At 46.0% G+C, this 17,360-nt stretch overlaps 1 protein-coding gene and 1 pseudogene across 1 annotated transcript; both read left to right on the forward strand.

The window, feature by feature from the left end:
* The first annotated feature begins 2,745 nt into the window (after nt 1-2,745).
* On the forward strand, nt 2,746-3,258 carry Sry (sex determining region Y). Its single transcript, NM_001416740.1, has one exon. It carries the CDS (start codon nt 2,746-2,748, stop codon nt 3,256-3,258), a length of 513 nt encoding a protein of 170 aa, NP_001403669.1.
* Nucleotides 3,259-7,158: 3,900 nt separating this feature from the next.
* Nucleotides 7,159-7,708, forward strand: LOC103694546 (LIM domain-containing protein 2 pseudogene; annotated as a pseudogene).
* Nucleotides 7,709-17,360: the final 9,652 nt, after the last annotated feature.

Below are 17,360 nucleotides of genomic sequence, written 5' to 3' on the forward strand. Positions count from 1 at the left end.
GGATACAAAGTGGCAAGATGCCAAAACATGCCTTTGCCAGTGGATGGAGAGCCAAAGCCAAGGGCAGTGGCTTGGCAGAATGGACGGGGGTCCTTTCTGGAGCTGAGTGAGGAAGTCAGAGAGAAAGGTAGTTCCTCCTCCTAATAGGTTACGTGCACTCTCTTAGGAAGACAGCACACAGATCATCAATGCCTCCATCAAGAGCAACCAGGCAATAACAGGCTACCAGACAAGGCATTTGGGGCACTTTAACTCCTGCTTCAGAGTCCTGGAGGACACACTAATTGCTCCTGCCTCATGTGGGAAATCACAGAATGTTGGCCTTGACAGAATTCCCTGTGCCACCCTCCAGTGCAGTTCTCAATGTTGGGATGTGACCTCACTAGACACACTGACTCAGACACAGGATTCAAGAGTAAAGTCTGGGTTTCTGAGAGTAACCCAGAAAGCCCATCCCCGCAGTGTTAGGAAAGGTGCAGCTTCATTGTCAGCACGGTTATGGAACTCCCCAACTTCCATCCCATCAGTGCCCTCAAACTGACTTTCTCCACAAGTATCAGCTTTTCCTGTTATTGTGTCCACAACACAGGAAAACTGCTAGGCCTCACCTGGGTGTCTGGTGCCCCTCCACCTTGACTTATATTGACACAGCAGCTGCAGAGCAGGGATTGATGAGTCTGAGGATCATGGGGGCTTCTCCAGATCTTCCCTTGCTGATTCTCAAGAAGATGTGACCCCTTCCTACTTCAAGGTCTACTTCTTCAAGGTCTGGCCAAGACCTATCCGGCATGAATATACACAGAATATGAAATGCCAGCACACAATTGAGGAAGGCTGGCTGGGCATTACTCACAGTGTTTCCTTTACTCTTACTTGAATTGAGCTGGCATTCAGACTCTCTGCCTGAAAGGACTTTGCCTCAGCATTTCCCGAACACCCTTCCTGCCCAAGAGCTGACAAACCTTTCTGTGCCTTCTTGGGCCAAGCAGACAAATGTGGTAGGTCCTTCTTGGGCCAAGCAGACATATGTGGTAGGTCCATCTTGGGCCAAGCAGACATATGTGGTAGGTCCTTCTTGGGCCAAGCAGACATATGTGGTAGGTCATTCTTGGGCCAAGCACACATATGTGGTAGGTCATTCTTGGGCCAAGCACACATATGTGGTAGGTCATTCTTGGGCAAAGCAGACATATGTGGTAGGTCCTTGAAGCAAACTGGGAGAGACATAGGCTTGGCTGTGGATGTTGAGAAATACCTGTCCTATTGCCTCACAGGAGGGACCTCTAGCAAATGGCTTTTCCCTGACCTGGAGGTCTGCATCTTCTGCTCCCCACATTACTCTACTTACCGACATTGGCTCCTCTGGTAGGCCATCTACCGTCCAGTGAACTAAGAGATGGTTTGTCTGGCACTCTGTGAAATGTCTCTGCCTGTGCTAAGAGTCCCCCTACCATCCCTTGTACACACTGCTTATCTTCTGGACAATGTGGTCAAATCCAGATAGGTCAGCAGCTCTGTGAACTCTCATATACCAGGCAGCTCAGCCAGGATTGCATGTGTTCTCCCTCCAGCCTTCTCTGTCGGAGAGAGAAGTACTTCTGGATATCCAGACAGATGTCTTCTGCAGTGACCTGAGGCAAATGTCTCTAGCTTCTGGATGGGGGTCCCTCTGCAGCCCACCAAGGCTCAGGACACATTTTTTCAGAGTAGACAATACAGTAGTGTGTTTCTGTTGTATTTGTCTGAGTGTCTGTGCGTGATTACCTGCATGTGGAGTGTGTGTGTGTCTGTGTGTATCTGCAAATAATTGAGTCTCAAATGCACTTTAGCAACATGCCAGCAACAACTGTTGGTTGTATTGAAATAATCCTAATAACAATATTTTTAGTATTACTACATAGGAAATTTGTACAAACGAGCTTTATGATGCATGTATATGACAAAGAGAGAAAGAAAACTTCCTTGAGATATTTGTTGAGTTTTAGGTTTTGTAGCTTTCAATTCTAAAACTCAGCATTACTACTGTTTTTGTTTTTGGTTTTTCTTTGTCCCATGGTGTAGATCTTTATAGTGGGCTATTGCCCTGGACAGACTGATTCTTTTTCTTCATGCCACCTCGCTTACTGGACTAGGATACAATTGTTTTCCTACTTATCTTTGACCCTCTCTACCACTTGTACATGCTTGTTTATTTCTCAGTTAGTCCATCATAAATATCATGTATGCTACAGGGCAAAAAGAACGGCTTAGTATGCTCATTGTTGTATCTTAATGCTTGTTGAGAAGAAATGACCAAAGAGAAAGTTGTATGTTTTTAAGGAGTGTAAAAGTGCAGTCTCTACATTTACAATCCATAGGGGTTTTGGTTGACAATATGTAGGTTTGTGTGGTGGCTTCAAAGTAGATTAGTTGGGCTGGACGTGGAAGGTCCTGAGGGAGGAGGGATGAATATTTTCTGACACACTTTAAATACTAAAATCTTTGTTACAAACACAATTTGGATACTAGCTTTTACCCCTTACACTTTATATCTTGACTTCTGTCTCTGTCTGTCTCTGTCTCTCTGTTTCTGTCTCTATCTCTGTCTCTCTCATCCCATCTCTGACTTCCTGGTTGCAATTCTAATTCTTCCACTACATTCAGCATTTCAGATCTTCACTTTCAGTGTTCAGCCCTACAGCCTGAGGACATATTAATCTCTGGAGAAGGGAGAGCTTTGGGAGCAGTGACAGTTGTCTAGATAGCATGGAGGGCCATGTCAAGCGCCCCATGAATGCATTTATGGTGTGGTCCCGTGGAGAGAGGCGCAAGTTGGCTCAACAGAATCCCAGCATGCAGAATTCAGAGATCAGCAAGCAGCTGGGATATCAGTGGAAAAGCCTTACAGAAGCCGAAAAAAGGCCCTTTTTCCAGGAGGCGCAGAGACTGAAGACCCTACACAGAGAGAAATATCCAAACTATAAATATCAGACTCATCGAAGGGTTAAAGTGCCACAGAGGAGTTATACTTTGCAGCGTGAAGTTGCCTCAACAAAACTGTACAACCTGTTGCAATGGGACAACAACCTACACACTATCATATACGGACAGGACTGGGCTAGAGCTGCACACCAGTCCTCCAAGAACCAGAAAAGCATTTATTTACAGCCTGTGGACATCCCCACTGGATACCCACTACAGCAGAAACAGCAGCACCAGCAGCAGCAGCACGTGCACCTGCAGCAGCAGCAGCAGCAGCAGCAGCACCAGTTCCACTAGCAGCAGCTAACCTACTTACTGTCCGCTGATATCACTGGTGACCCTACACCATAGCAGGAGCACCTCAGCAAAGCCCTGTGATAGGTAATCTCATGATACTGGCTCTGCTCCTACCTATCCCAACACTCCCCTTGCTGTAATTTACAGCTTGAGATTCCTACTTGGTTTGGATACTGAGTTCCCTCTGGTTGTAATAAAGGTCCTGCTCCCCTTTTTTTTCTGGTGGGGGTGTGGGGGAGGAGACCAAAATGTGTGTAAGGATGTGTAGTGTGTAAGAAAGGAGAATGCTTAGAAGGGCTTACTACATACTTTTTGTTTAACAGCGTACTACTCGCATTCTTATGGCATTTAATCGATGGAAGAAACTAGGTTTAGACTCATAATGAATTTATCTGTACTGCCAGCTCAAAGGCAGCAAACAGCTTTAGAGCCAATACAGCTTGACATGCTAAAGTGGGAGGTGGGAGAGGGGAAGGTGGAGTTTTAAAGGAAACATCAGAAGGGTACACACTACAAATATCCAGCTGGGCAAGGAAATTCTTTTCATTCCTGTTTGATAGGAATAAAGGACTATTTCAATCCCTTTCCCACAGATAAGAAGGTGTTACAGGAACAGAGGCAGCTGTTAATTCTTCCCAGCCCATTGTTCTATTCTTTTCTTAAACTCCAGACAGTAGGATCTTGCAGGCATTCCAATGCAAAGGTCAAGGGACTTTACTGGATGCCTGGATGCATATTAAAGTTCTTTAGCCACCAAGGGGAACATATGTAAATTATCACTTAGGTTGAGTATTCTAATGACTAGGATACAGTAGTTCATTTCTGAGCAGGCAAAAACACAGTGCCCTCAGGTCTGGGCTGGCTGTCCTGTCCTTTCAGCATCACCATGGAAACCATTGTCTATCTGTAAGTGGTCAGTACTCATCTCTGAAAAACATACATAATGCTGTAAAAACACTGGCTGTGCCCCTTTAGCATGCAAAGTACTCCTTTGTAGATCAGACACATCTATCTGTTTATCAGGGTCTCTCTCTCCAGCACACAAAACTACATCATATATGACTTCTGTCACTGTGTGTGCTTGCGTGTGCACGTGCGTGCCAGTGTGCATGGGTTTGTCTTTTTCACTTCTCCTTCACACTATGATAAACCCAGTTGTTCTGTAAACTCTTCTCTCTGTAACATCGTTTGATAAAATAAGCATTTATACAAGTTCATGCACAGGAAGTCACATTCTGCTTCTCTTTTACCTATCTTTAAAGAATAAACAGTTTTATTCACAAAATTTTTGTATAAAAGCAGTACAGACAAAGCTATGTTTTCCAGGACCGGGTAAGAATCAGAAACAAAATGTACAAAGCACCAAGTTACATAGGCAAGCTAAGTGGACACTTAGCCTGCAGGTAACACTCCCCATATACAAAGTGATGCAAAATGGACTACTACAAAAGGTGAAGGGAAGGGGAAGTATAAGTGGCCATTTACCCATTAGCTCACCCGCCAGATTTTTAAGCTAAAGAATGGTTCAAAGTTACAAACTCTTACAAGCAAGCTTAAAACAGAATACAGCAACCCCTGCCATAGCTTCTTTAAGAAAGCTCAAGGAACCAGGCATAGGTTTGTCTATACCAAGTTTCATACCCAGAGCTTCAGTTAGCCTCTTCCAGTTTCATCACATTATTCTCCCACAGTGTTTCTCTCATACAAACTGTTCCCCGTAAGCTCTTGAATCGACTATGTAACCCTAAGGCATAGGTCGGAAGGAAAGAGCAGCCCATGGAGCTTCAATTGTGATATCTTACACACTAAGTAAATACAATACAGTGTATTACCTGATGTATTGAACTCTTTGAAACAAACTACTGTTCTACAGGACCGTAAAACCTTTGAGCTTTAATTGATTTTCAAACCATTTAGTGTTCACACTAACTAACTTACATGTATTGTTTCTGTAAATCAGTTAAAAGACTGTTCTCCAGAATTCAGTGGATTAGTTAGTTGACACTACTGGACCTCTAAGTCAGGGCATGCTTCAGCACATTTCAATGCCAACACTCAATAAGGGTTTATGTCTTTGGGTAGACTTCTAATATAAATGAATGCAAATATATCTACTCAATGGGTGCTTATTAATCTTTCGCTGGAGAGTTTCTGCATGTGTTCCCCGTGTCTTTTGTCTTTTGTTTCTCCATTGTGTGGATTATAAGCAAAGAGCCGTAGATACAGGCCAAGGACCTCATGGATCCTATGGCAGTCCACAGGCTTCCTCTTTCTCACCTGGACCTATTTGCTTCTTATCTTCCTCCTTTTCTCTCTCTTCCTTTTCCACTACCTCCTCCTCCTTCCTCCTCTTCCTCCTCACTCTCCTTCATCTTTGTGCACAGGAGTATCCTTGTGCAAGAAAGCTTTGTAGTTAGTTGCAGCTTGAATTTCGTAAGCAGTGCTCTGCCTAAGATTTAGAGTCCTTTTCTCCAAAATGTTCACCCCACTATCAGCTTAGAGGTCAGTACTGGGATTGGTGGCTATTCTTGGAGAACTCATGAGATTCATTCTTTTGTTAGATGCCACCCCCATCCCTCTGCCTGTTACTTTTTCATGGCATACCAAGGAGTCCAAACGAAGGCACTGATCACTGCACCGATATCTGGGAGAAACTTGTACAACGATGGTGAATGTGGGGTTTACAGTCCTGAAACACTTTGTTCGGTCCTCCAACTTTTAAAGTAAGTTGTATAGCAAAAGGGGAGTTGCAAGCAAATTGCATGAGATTTCACTGAAAATCTAAACTAGACAGGGAAAACTATAAATAAATAAACACCAAAACTATAAATAAGTAAATACTAAGTATCCTTGTTCTTTTTGTTTTGTTAGGTTTTCCACAAAGTATATTGAAACTCTGGAATTGTGACAAGAAGTATTATTTTGGCTTTATGTCCAAGGTTTCAAAGCACTTAATGACACAAACTGTAAAATTAAACTGCTGTTAGCTAATTTTGTTTAACTAAAGAAGTTTCTTTTATCTCTGAAATAAGCAGTTTTTGGTCCCTGGATATTAACTTCCTACTGACCAGGGACTGTGAGATCCTTTGTTCTCTGATAATTGAAATTCAAAACAAAGACAATCAACATTACAAACCACACACACACACACACACACAGAGAGACACACACACACACACAGACACACACACACACACAGACACACACACACGCACACACACACACACACACACACACACATATATATATATATATATATATTATAGGCAGAGAATAAGATTAAGTGTATTTGGGAGAAAAGTAAATTTTTCTTAGATGTACATTTGAAACCCAGAGGAATCCCACCCTTTGGAATAGGTAGTAAGTGGGAACATTAGACAGATAGACAGATTACCCAGGTTATCTGGGTGGAGTCTATTTGGTCCATAAGGGATAGATCTGAGTGGGTTTCCTGTAGTTTACAAGTTTACAAAAGAGATAACAACAAAAGTTAATTTAACAACATGGGGCTGGAGAGGTGGCCCAGAGGTTAAGAGAACTGACTGTTCTTCCCAAGATCCTGAGTTCAAATCCCAGCAACCACATGGTGGCACACAACCATCTGAAATGAGATCTAATGCCCTCTTCTGGTGTGTCTGAAGACAGAGACAGTGTAATCGCATATATAAATAAAATAATCCTTAAAAAAAAAAAAGAGTTAACGACATGAACATTCTTTAAGATAATCTGTTTGTGGAACAGAAGGAATAAGAATTTGCGATTATACAGTTAGATCCATGTAGTGAAAAGTTTAACAAGAAGAGGAAATACGGGGCTGCTGCTCAGGGACTACTGGCAGCTATGGCAGCTAGAGCCCGAGCCTCTTGCACCGGAAGCGGTCCCCCAGCGACCTACCCCCGCCCTGCGGCGCAGGCCAGCCCGAGCCTTCTTGGCTTGGCATCTCCTCCAGGGCCGCCAAGCACCTCTGAAGAGCCATGTTCCAGGCTGCTGGAGCCGCCCAGGCCACCTTGTCTCATGAAGCCAAAGGCAGCAGTGGCAACAGCACGGTGCAGCTATCTAAGTCCTTTAGCTTGCAGACTCAGGTGAAGGAGACCTGTGCAGCCTGCCAGAAGACTGTGTACCCTATGGAGCGGCTGGTGGCAGACAAGCTCATTTTCCACAACTCCAGTTTCTGTTGCGAACACTGCCGCACCAAATTCAGCCTGGGCAGTTATGCTGCAATGCACGTGCATTTTACTGCAAACCTCACTTTCAGCAGCTGTTTAAGAGCAAAGGCAACTAAGATGAGGGGTTTGGTCCAAAACACCACGTGGAGCTCTGGGCCCACGAGGAGGTGGGCTGAGGCACCAAAACAGCCTGAGACCCCTTTAACATCCATTCTCTCCCAGCACATGGCCTACAGCTGGGCAGTGGGAAGGAGGCTAACCTGGGCTTGGGGGAGCAGGGTGGGAAAGGATGAGGCTCCCTCAGACAGGTTTCAGGCATAAGGCTCTGCTCCAGGATTCCTTGCCTTTCCCTGTAGGATGTTGGCAGTGGGAACCAGAATTGGAGTTTTCACCATACTGCTCCCTTTAACCCGTGTCTCCCTGGGAGGCCCACAAGTCCAGCTTCCCTATTTAGGTGCCTTTTCTCCAGCAAGGAGTCAGCATGCCCTCCTCAGGGTTCCAAGCTCCCTCACTGCCACCTGGGCCTCGTGTACCCCCTTGTCTCCCCAGCTACCTCTGCCCCTTAGCCTGGTTGTGAGCCACAGAGACTGGAAGAGGGAGAGTGCCATCTGCTGGGCCTCATAGATGCCACCTCGCTGGTGGGGGGAGGCCAGGGGGAGAGGGAAGACAGCCTGCAGCCTTGGGGGTCTAGGGGTCCCTTGTATCACAAAGCTAAAGCTCTTCCTAGAGCCTCAGCTGACCGGGTTGGCAATAGCTATGCTCCCCCTCTGTTGTGCTGTTGACTGTTGTGATCAACCCTGGTTTAAAAATGTTTAAACTGAAAACAAAAAAAGGGGGGGGGATATGAAACATTTAATCAACGGGATCCAGGTTTAGATAAGGAAACAACCAATTCCATCTGTGAAGGCTTACGGCTGAACTAGTCGCTAGAAACTGAGTTTAGAGTCTGTGTCCTAGTTGTTAAGCTACAGCTACCTTAGCTGTCAATGTAGTCAGAAATCTGGGAATAGCTTATAATCTAGCAGTCATATGTTATTTAAAACATGACAGAGTGTACTACCCAACAGTTCCCTAAGGTCTCCATGGCAACTTGGGCAGACTCAGTCTGGCTTTGGAGCCCAGAAGACACAGAGCTTTTTCTCTGTGTAATGGATAGGTGTGACATGAGATTTTTGACTTACCTTAATTTAGATAAATCATTTGACTCTAAGGGTATCCAGTTTTGTACACTGTGTTTCTCAGTGGCTATCATATCACAATCCAAGCAGACTCTTGAAGCTGTGTTCATATCTTCTGAAACCTTGTGGGGCAAACTGTTAGAGATTTCAGAAGATTCTGTCTCATAAACTTAAATATATTAATAATTAGCAGATTTCTAACAAGATCGGGGGCTATATTGCCTAGTAATATCTGAATAGAGCATACCATAATTTAACGGCAGTAGCAAAAATCCTATCAGACAGGATAAGAATGAAAGTCATAATACGGAACTTTGACAGGTTTTGTAGGTAGAGAAAAGGAATAAGAAAGTTGTGCTGTGAGGGAGAGAGTGATGGAACTGAACACAGGCCAGTCTTGGTAATGGCTAGTCTGTGGAGCTAGGTAGGGACAGGAGTGGGCACACGCATGCATGCATACACGCATGCACATAGTTGAGGTAGAGGGCAGCCGAGAGGTTGGTTCTTTGGTTCTGCGGTGCACGCTCCTAGTTCCACCTGGCATGTGGGCAGAGTTTCCACCTGGCATCTGCAAGTCCCTGACCACTGTTTCAGGCCCAGCCCTGGTTGGGGTGGGGGACAAGGAGGACTCAAAGTAGCCTGTTTCCCATCCCAGCAATGAGTATGCTATTATTGCGGTGGGTGACAAACAGATTATGAAAGGGGACAGGGCGAAAGCTGTATTTTTTTTTCTTTTGAGCCTGCTGCGGGCAGAGAGCAGGAGCACAGTCCCAAACACACATACACACGCAGGACACACAGACAGAGACAGAGAGAGGGAGAGAGAGACAGAGAGGGAGACAGAAAGAGAGAGTCATGGAGAGAGATAGAGAGACTGAGAGTCAGAGAGAGAGAGACACAGAGAGAGAGAGACAGAGAAAAAGAGAGAGACAGAGAGAGAGTCAGAGGGAGACAGAGACAAAGATAGAGAGATAGAGAGAGTCAGAGAGGAGAGACAGAAGGACAGAGAGGCAGACAGAGAGAGAAAGAGAGACAGAGAGATAGACAGAGGAGAAACAGAGAAAGACAGTAAGACAGAGGCAGAGTGACAGAGAGAGACAGACAGACAGATAGTCAGAGAGACTGAGGAGAAAGAGAAAGACAGAGAGAGACAGAGAGACAGAGGCAGAGAGACAGACAGAGACAGACAGAGAGACAGACAAACGGAGAGACAGAGAGAGAAATAGAAAGATAGAGAGATAGAGACACAGAGAAAGAGAGAGCGAGAAAGAGAAATACAGAAAGCAAGAGAGAGACAGAGAGAGTCCGTGAGAGACAGAGACCGAAAGAGACACAGACAGAGAGAATAGAGACAGACAGAGAGACAGAGGAATAGAGAGACAAAGAAAGACAGAGAGACAGACAGAGACAGAGAGAGAGAAAGAGAGAGATACAGAGAGAGACAGAGAGACAGAGAAAGAGAAAGACAGAGAGACAGAGAAAGCAAGAGAGAGAGAGAGAGCCAGAAACAGAGAGAATAGAGAAGGAGACATAGAGAGACAGACAGATGGAGACACACAGAGAGAAAGAGAGAGACAGAAGGAGAAAGAGAGACAGAGAGACACAGAGAAAGACAGAGAGAAAGGGAGAGACAGAGAAAGAGAAATAGAGAAAGCAAGAGACAGAGAGAGACCATGAGAGACAGAGGCAGAGAGAGTCAGAGGCAGAGAGAATAGAAACAGAGAGACAGAGAGAGAAATACAGAGACAGAGAAATAGAGAGACAGAGAGACACACACAGAGAGAGAAGGAGAGACAGAAGGAGAAAGAGAGACAGAGAGACAGAGAAAGAGAGATAGAGAGAATAGAGTCAGACAGAGACATAGACAGATGGAGACACAGAGAGAGAAAGAGAGCGAGACAGAAGGAGAAAGAGAGAGACAGAGAAAGAGGAGAGACAGAAGGAGAACTAGAGAGACAGAGAGACAGAGAAAGCAAGAGAGAGATAGAGACAGAGAGAACAGAGAAAGACAGAGACATAGACAGACAGATGGAGACACGGAAAGAGAAAGAGAGCAAGACAGAAGGAGAAAGAGAGAGAGAGAGATAGGGAGAGAGAGAGACAGAGAGCTAGCGAGCACTGGAACACTTGGGAGGGAAGATGGCTGCACACAGGGAAAGAGAAGGTCTCCTCAGCCAGTCTCCAGCAGGACTCAAGGGGCTAGGCCAGACCTGCTTCTGCTCTCCCAGCCCACCATTAGAACTAGAGGCTGCAAAGTCAGCAACCAGGCAGGGAGGGTGGCAGAAGCCTAGAGAGACTGGGGGTGGGGGAATAAGAGTAGAGAAATAGAGAAGTAGAGGCTGTCTATGAGTACTTGGAAGAGTAGGGGAGAGGGGAATGTGGAGAGATGGACAAAGGGGGAAGAGAGTAAGAGCAAGAGAGCAACAGAATGAGGAGGGGGCCATCAGCCCCTTTTATAGTGTCATGCATACCTGGCTGTTGCCAGGTAACTGGGGGGGGTGGAGCTTAGACCAATGCTAGCAGTTTGTCCCTACAAGCTAGGCATAACTGCAGGAATGAATGACCCACCTATAGACTGAGGAGGGGACTTTCCATCTCTCCATCATTTACAGGGTGAAGGTTTAGTTTATGAGACTTTGAGGCCACCCAGACCAACTGTCATACATCTTCACGTGGCAATACCTGGTTGAGAAGTCCCTGTTTGGATGAGGTCTTTTTTTGTTATGGGCCTCTCTGCTCCCCACCCTTCTTCTTCTAAAGGAGAATCAGCCTTGGCCCCTTTGCCTTGCTTCCTCTTTCTGCTCCCAAGGAGGATTTCTGTCCCCTTCCTATGTTCTCATCATGCCCTCTCTGCCACTACCCTTCCTCAGCCAGCACAGGCAGAGGGAAGAGCAGCCCCTGACCTCCCCGACCCCACTTGGAGTCCACCTCACATTCAGGCCCATACTCTCCAGAGGGCAGTCTACTAAGGCCTTACCTCTCCAGGCTATGGAACCCAGGTAGAATCTCCCCCAAGATGTTCAGGGGAATATGTGTTCATGACACATGTGCCATTTGCAGGAACTGGCAGAAACCCCCCTCCCATTTTTAGATAGACCATGAGCTCTCACAGGTCTTCTAGATTCAGTCATGTTGACTTACCTGGGATGAGTGTCAGTCAACCCAGGTGTCAGCTCTAGCTGCACTACACAACAGAGGAAAAAGAGAGAGGGTTCTTGGGAGCCACCCAGAAAATGGTTCTGGGAGCAAATGGGCTGCCTACTCTAGTTCAGGCTGATATAGGTGCAGCCTTTCCTTGGACTGGACCTGACTGAGAATTTAGCAATGCTGTTAAAGAACAGGTGCCAGATTCTGATGGGCGGGGTGGGGGCTCTGAGAGGCCACCGGATAGCCCACAAATTTATGTAAGGTTAGCCAGGTGATGCAGGGAAAGAATGAGGACCCCAGGGAATATCTAGAGTTTTTTAAACCTGTAGGACCTATACTGCTTTTGACCCAGAAGCCAGAGAGTAACAGTCAGCTGTGAACATGGCTTTTGTTAACCAAACTGCCCCTGACATCCTTTTGAAAGCTTCAGACACTGAATAGCTTTGTGGCCTAAAGCCAGCCTCTATTTGTCTTTGAATGGCAAGACTGGGAGAGAGGCTTCAAGGGACAACTGACATGGACACACCTGCATCAAGGATTCAGGACTGCAGGCTGTTAGTGCCACTAAAGTATTAAACTGGACAGGAGCTGATCCAATGCAGTCTCACATGAGGGTTTATTCTAGTTAAGCTAGCTCAGCCCCTCAGTTAACCTCAGGCAGGCAGGACTTCTTTTGTTGGAATAAGGGGCCCTGAGCATCTATCCAGGATTAAGCTTTACAGCAAGCCGCAAAGGGGTGGGGGGAGCAGATAAGTGTGCAAGCATCTAAATTGGAAAGATACTAAGGCCTTTAGTTTAACTGGCTGGTGCTGGAGATCAAATTGTAGACTCAATTTCTATTTCTCTCTGCATTGGTGCTCATTAGGCAGCGGGGGTGAGGAGATGGGGAAGGGAGTTGGGGGCTTGTAACCTGGGGCTGCAGATCTGTTGGGGTAATAACCTGGAGCCACTGGTCTTGTTGGGGGTGTAACCTGGAGTGCAGATCTTACTGGGGTGAGCCTAGAGACTGGAGAGAGGCCCAGGTTTTGTTGGGGGGTGGGGGCTGGGGCGTAACTTGGAAACTAATGCCTGTTTGAACCTGAGTTCAAACTTAGGGCAGGTTCTCTAAAATGGAGTCTGGATTTAAAAGATCTGGTCTCTGAACCTATCACCTTGGAGGAGGCACTGCCTGAGTACTTGGGTCAGCACCTGTGGGCCCACCCCCAAATAACTGTGTTCCTGTGTGTATTGCAGGGCTCCCGGCTTGGAGACATGCTAGGAGGCCGCATGAGACTCCTACAGGAACTGAGACAACTTGGCTGCCCAGTGTCTGCTAAGAAGGCAGGCCCAGCATTGTCATCTTGAGGTCCCCTATCTGGGATGCATAGTCAACGGGGGCCAGCCAACATGCTGTTGGACACCTGGAAGCAAACCATCCTCAGCATCCCAGGTGCAACAACCCTAAAGCAAGTACAGGAATTTCTGGGATCTCACAGGTTTTGTAGACTTTGGGTGCAAAGGTCTTGAGCTAGCCAAAGCCTTATGAGGTCTTCCAGGACCAAGAAAACAAAGTAGATGGACCCTTAAGAGGAATGTAGCTCTTAAGACTCTAAGAAGAGCCTTACTGGAGATGGCAGCATTGGCCCTCCTAGAGAGTCACAAACCATTTCACCTGTATGTGGATCAGAGAGAGGGGACAGCAAAGGGGGTGCTCACCCAAACTTTGGGATCATAGAAAAGACCTGAGTCTGATTTATCTAAGAAGTTGGACCCGGTGGGCCAAAAATGGCCAGCCTGCTTCTGGACCACAGCTGCCACTGTCCTTCTAGTCAAAGATGCTGGCAACATAACCATGGGTCAGGGACTTGTTATCACTATCTCCCCTCCCCCATGCTACTGAGGGGACCCTCAAGAATCCACCCAGCCAGTGGCTGTCCAACCCCAGTTGGTGCACTTTCAGGCTCTACTTTTGAGTCCCCTCACATAAGATATAACCCATCTTCTGCCCTAAACCCAGCCATCCTCCTCTCTGACCCAGCCACAGATGTGCAGCATGTTTGCTCTCTATATAGTACTGGGGCACATCCAGAGTGTCAGGCTGATGGGGAACGTATGTACCACAGGGATAGGAGCAGCTTCATCCAGAATGGAGTCAGGGACGCAGGGGTGGTGGTAGTGGACTTGGACCTGTTATTTGGACCACTGATTTGCTGCTGGGAACTTCAGCTCAGAAAGCTGAGCAAAAGGCTCTTACCCAGGCCTTAAAACTGGCAAAAAGAGCCATAGCCAACATTTACACTGACAGCAGATAGGACTAATAACTGCCCAAGGAAAAACCATCAAAAATAAGGAAGGAATACTTGTTTTATTCAAAACACTCTCAAAATGGCTATAGTTCATTGCCCTGGGCATCAATCAGACAGGGATATCAGAAATTGTCTGAGGGAACAGGCTAGCTGATAAAGCCAAAAGGGAGGCTACTCAAGCTGCCAACTCCTGATAGCTTTGCTGCCCAATGCACTCCTAACCATCCCTGAGTATACTACTGAAGACAAACAACATCAGGTGAAATGCCAAGGAGTTTTCAGAAGAGACTGACGGTTGCTGACCTCTGAAGGCTGTACCATCCTACCTAAGAAGTTTGCTAAGCCAGTCATCCATCAGATCCATTAAACTTCACTGTTGGTCACTGCAAACTGAAGTAATTTTTGTGAGGGGCAAGGTACAAAATATTTGACTTAGGACACGTGGTTGATCAGGTAATCTCAGACTGAGCCATCTGCCAGGCTGTGAACTCCTCAGACTACAGGAACCAGAATCAGGGGTCAACAGCCAGGGGCTAATTGGGAAATAGACTACAGAAATAAAACCAGGAACTTATGGACACAAGTATTTGCTAATTGTTATGGATACCTTTTCAGGATGGGTTGAAGCCTACCCCACAGAGAGGGAGACTGCCAAAATAGTGGGAAAAAAAGCTTCTGGAGGACATCATACCCAGATATGGTTTGCCTACCCTGCTTCGGTCTGACAATGAACCAGCATTCCTCTCTTAGGTAACTCCACCTCTACCATAGGTTGAGATTCTGGGGAACCAATAGAAAATTATATTATGCATACCTTCCCCATGGTTCAGGGCAAGTAGAAGGGATGAATCAGACCCTGAAGGAGGCCTTTACCAAATCTACACCTGAAACTGGCAGCGACTGGGAATCTCTCCTACTTTATGCCTTATTTACAGCTAGGAACACTGCCTATATTTTAGGTTTCTCTGCTTTTTGAGATCCTATATGGGAGGCCCCCTCCCATGCTGCCCTACCTCCAGTCGGTATCTTAGCTGAATATGACCAGCAAACGTTTTAAAAATCCTTGGGAGCCCTCCATAGGATCTACACGCAACTCTGGCCTTCCATCAGCCAGGTTTATGAGTTTGTCCCTCTCCGTAGCCCCCATTACTTTGAACCATGTGACAAATCTGGATTAACAGATATAACCACAAGACTCTGGAACCTTGCTGGAAAGGGCCTTACATCGTGTTCCTGACCACACATAGGGCTGATAAGGTGGACAGGATCAGAATGTGGATACATCACTCTCATGTTAACCCTACGAGGAGAGACGATCCAGCAGTCAAGGTCCCAGCACAACAGGAACAATGGAAGGTCACTCCATACCCTGTTGATACTGAAACTGTGACTCCAGTACTCCAGTGATCCTGCTTGCTTGCTGCCTACATTTTGCTGCACCAGCCACTAGCCCCATTACTATCTGGATTCCCCCAATGGAGATGCTACAAACCTTGTCATCAAGTTCACAGTGGCTGGCAAGAAGGCAGATCAGATTGCTGGTTCTTAACTCCTCTCTCCCTGGACTTAATAAAGAACCGTTGGTTACCAGACAGGGACTCTGCATTGGAAAGAAGATATCCCCAACTGATTCCCGCCTCTCCCACTGCACTGTAACGCGTACTTCAGGGCTAACTACATACATTTATGGCCTGGCTATAAATATGACTGAGGATTTTTATGTTCTAGTACACCATGTACCCAGAATGACTTACTACTCTGGGTAGGATGTCTCCAACCAGCTAGCACCTCCACACAATCAGGTCACTTCTGTTGTGTTTCTAGGTTCTCTCCTTGGCCTATAGGGCTGGCTGGAGCTGCTATTGTAGGTGCCTCAGCCCTAATACTCCTAGATAAAAATTTCAAGGCCCTACGGATAGAGATAGATACAGGAAAATAGGAGATGAAATAATGCATCCCTGACAGAAGTGGTCTGAGAGAACAGAAGAGGCCTAGACTTGCTGTTCCTCTAGTAGGGAGGACTCTGTGCAGCCTTAGATGACGAATGATGTTTCTATGTTGGCTGCTCAGGGGTGGTCAAAGAATCCATGCCAGATTCTACTGATGTTAGCTTTGACTTACTGTCTCTGCATAATCAGTGCTTTAGTTTGGTTTGTTTCAGAACAGTTTTATTAAAATCTCTCAAGGATTGGAGATGGCCCAAACTGAGGGTGAAATGATGAGACAGGCTGACTCCATGACAGGTCTCAAATTGGCAGTTCAAGAGATTAGGACTAAAAACTGAGGCTTCATGCAACTAGTCAGAAACTGCCCCACCACTTGGCCTAAAGTAAGGACAATGGCTCAGCAACAGTATCCAGCCTTCACACCCAGGTAATAGTTCTGAATGTCCTTAAGAGATAGAACAAGGGTTTGGGGATTTAGCTCAGTGGTAGAGCGCTTGCCTAGGAATCCCAAGGCCCTGGGTTCGGTCGCCAGCCCCGAAAAAAAAAAAAAAAAAAGAACCAAAAAAAAAAAAAAGAGATATAACAAGGTCAGGCCACCTACCCCTGAATTACTCAACAACAGATTCCAGGCTCCATGCTCCAATAACATTCCCTAAGAGATAGAGCGGGATAAGGTCACCTACCTGGGAATTCCCCAATGTGCTTTAAATCAAACCTGCAAGCTCACTCGGGTATCTATCTTGATAATGGGAGACCCCAGCATGCAGAACTTCTACAGAATAAAACACTCCTTGCATTTACATGCTACTTGAATCTGGATATCATTCTTCTTGGAATCATGGATGCTTACAAAAGGACTGAAGGACAGGTACATGTACATACACACATATGGGGAACTTACAGCTATTTTTAACCCTGGCCTCTTGTAATGCTCTTGCAGCTGATGTAGAAAGGTCAGTGTTTTAGATTCAAGTGCATGGGATACCTTCCTTACCCTTTTGCCGGACCATTGCCCTTCATATTTCACTGAAAATTTGGTTGATTACGGATGGGTCCCATGATTCTCTGAACTATTTCACTTGGCTCATTCTGTCTTCTGACATCGGACTCCGCCTCCTACGATGATTAAGCAAACTTAAGATTTTGATGTTTCAGCATTAATGAATAGTGTTTACATCTATTTCCACACCTGTGGTTCAATTATGTGCTGGGAAGAGCGGTATTGTGAGCCTCATGTAGCTGAGACTGTGCTCACTCACTCATGTGTGCTTATTTGTTCCTGAAGGCCAGCAGAAGGTACCAACCACAAATCTGTTGATGTATAATGCTATCCTACCTCCAAGACATGCTATGGTATCTATGTCACATATTTGAGGGCTA

The sequence above is a fragment of the Rattus norvegicus genome, chromosome Y, assembly GCF_021556685.1.
Source record: "Rattus norvegicus strain SHRSP/BbbUtx chromosome Y, alternate assembly SHRSP_T2T, whole genome shotgun sequence".
Lineage (NCBI taxonomy): Eukaryota > Metazoa > Chordata > Mammalia > Rodentia > Muridae > Rattus > Rattus norvegicus.

What these genes read in the sequence shown, in the direction of transcription:
- Sry (NM_001416740.1), top strand. Translation starts at nt 2,746, where the DNA reads ATGGAGGGCCATGTCAAGCGCCCCATGAATGCATTTATGGTGTGGTCC.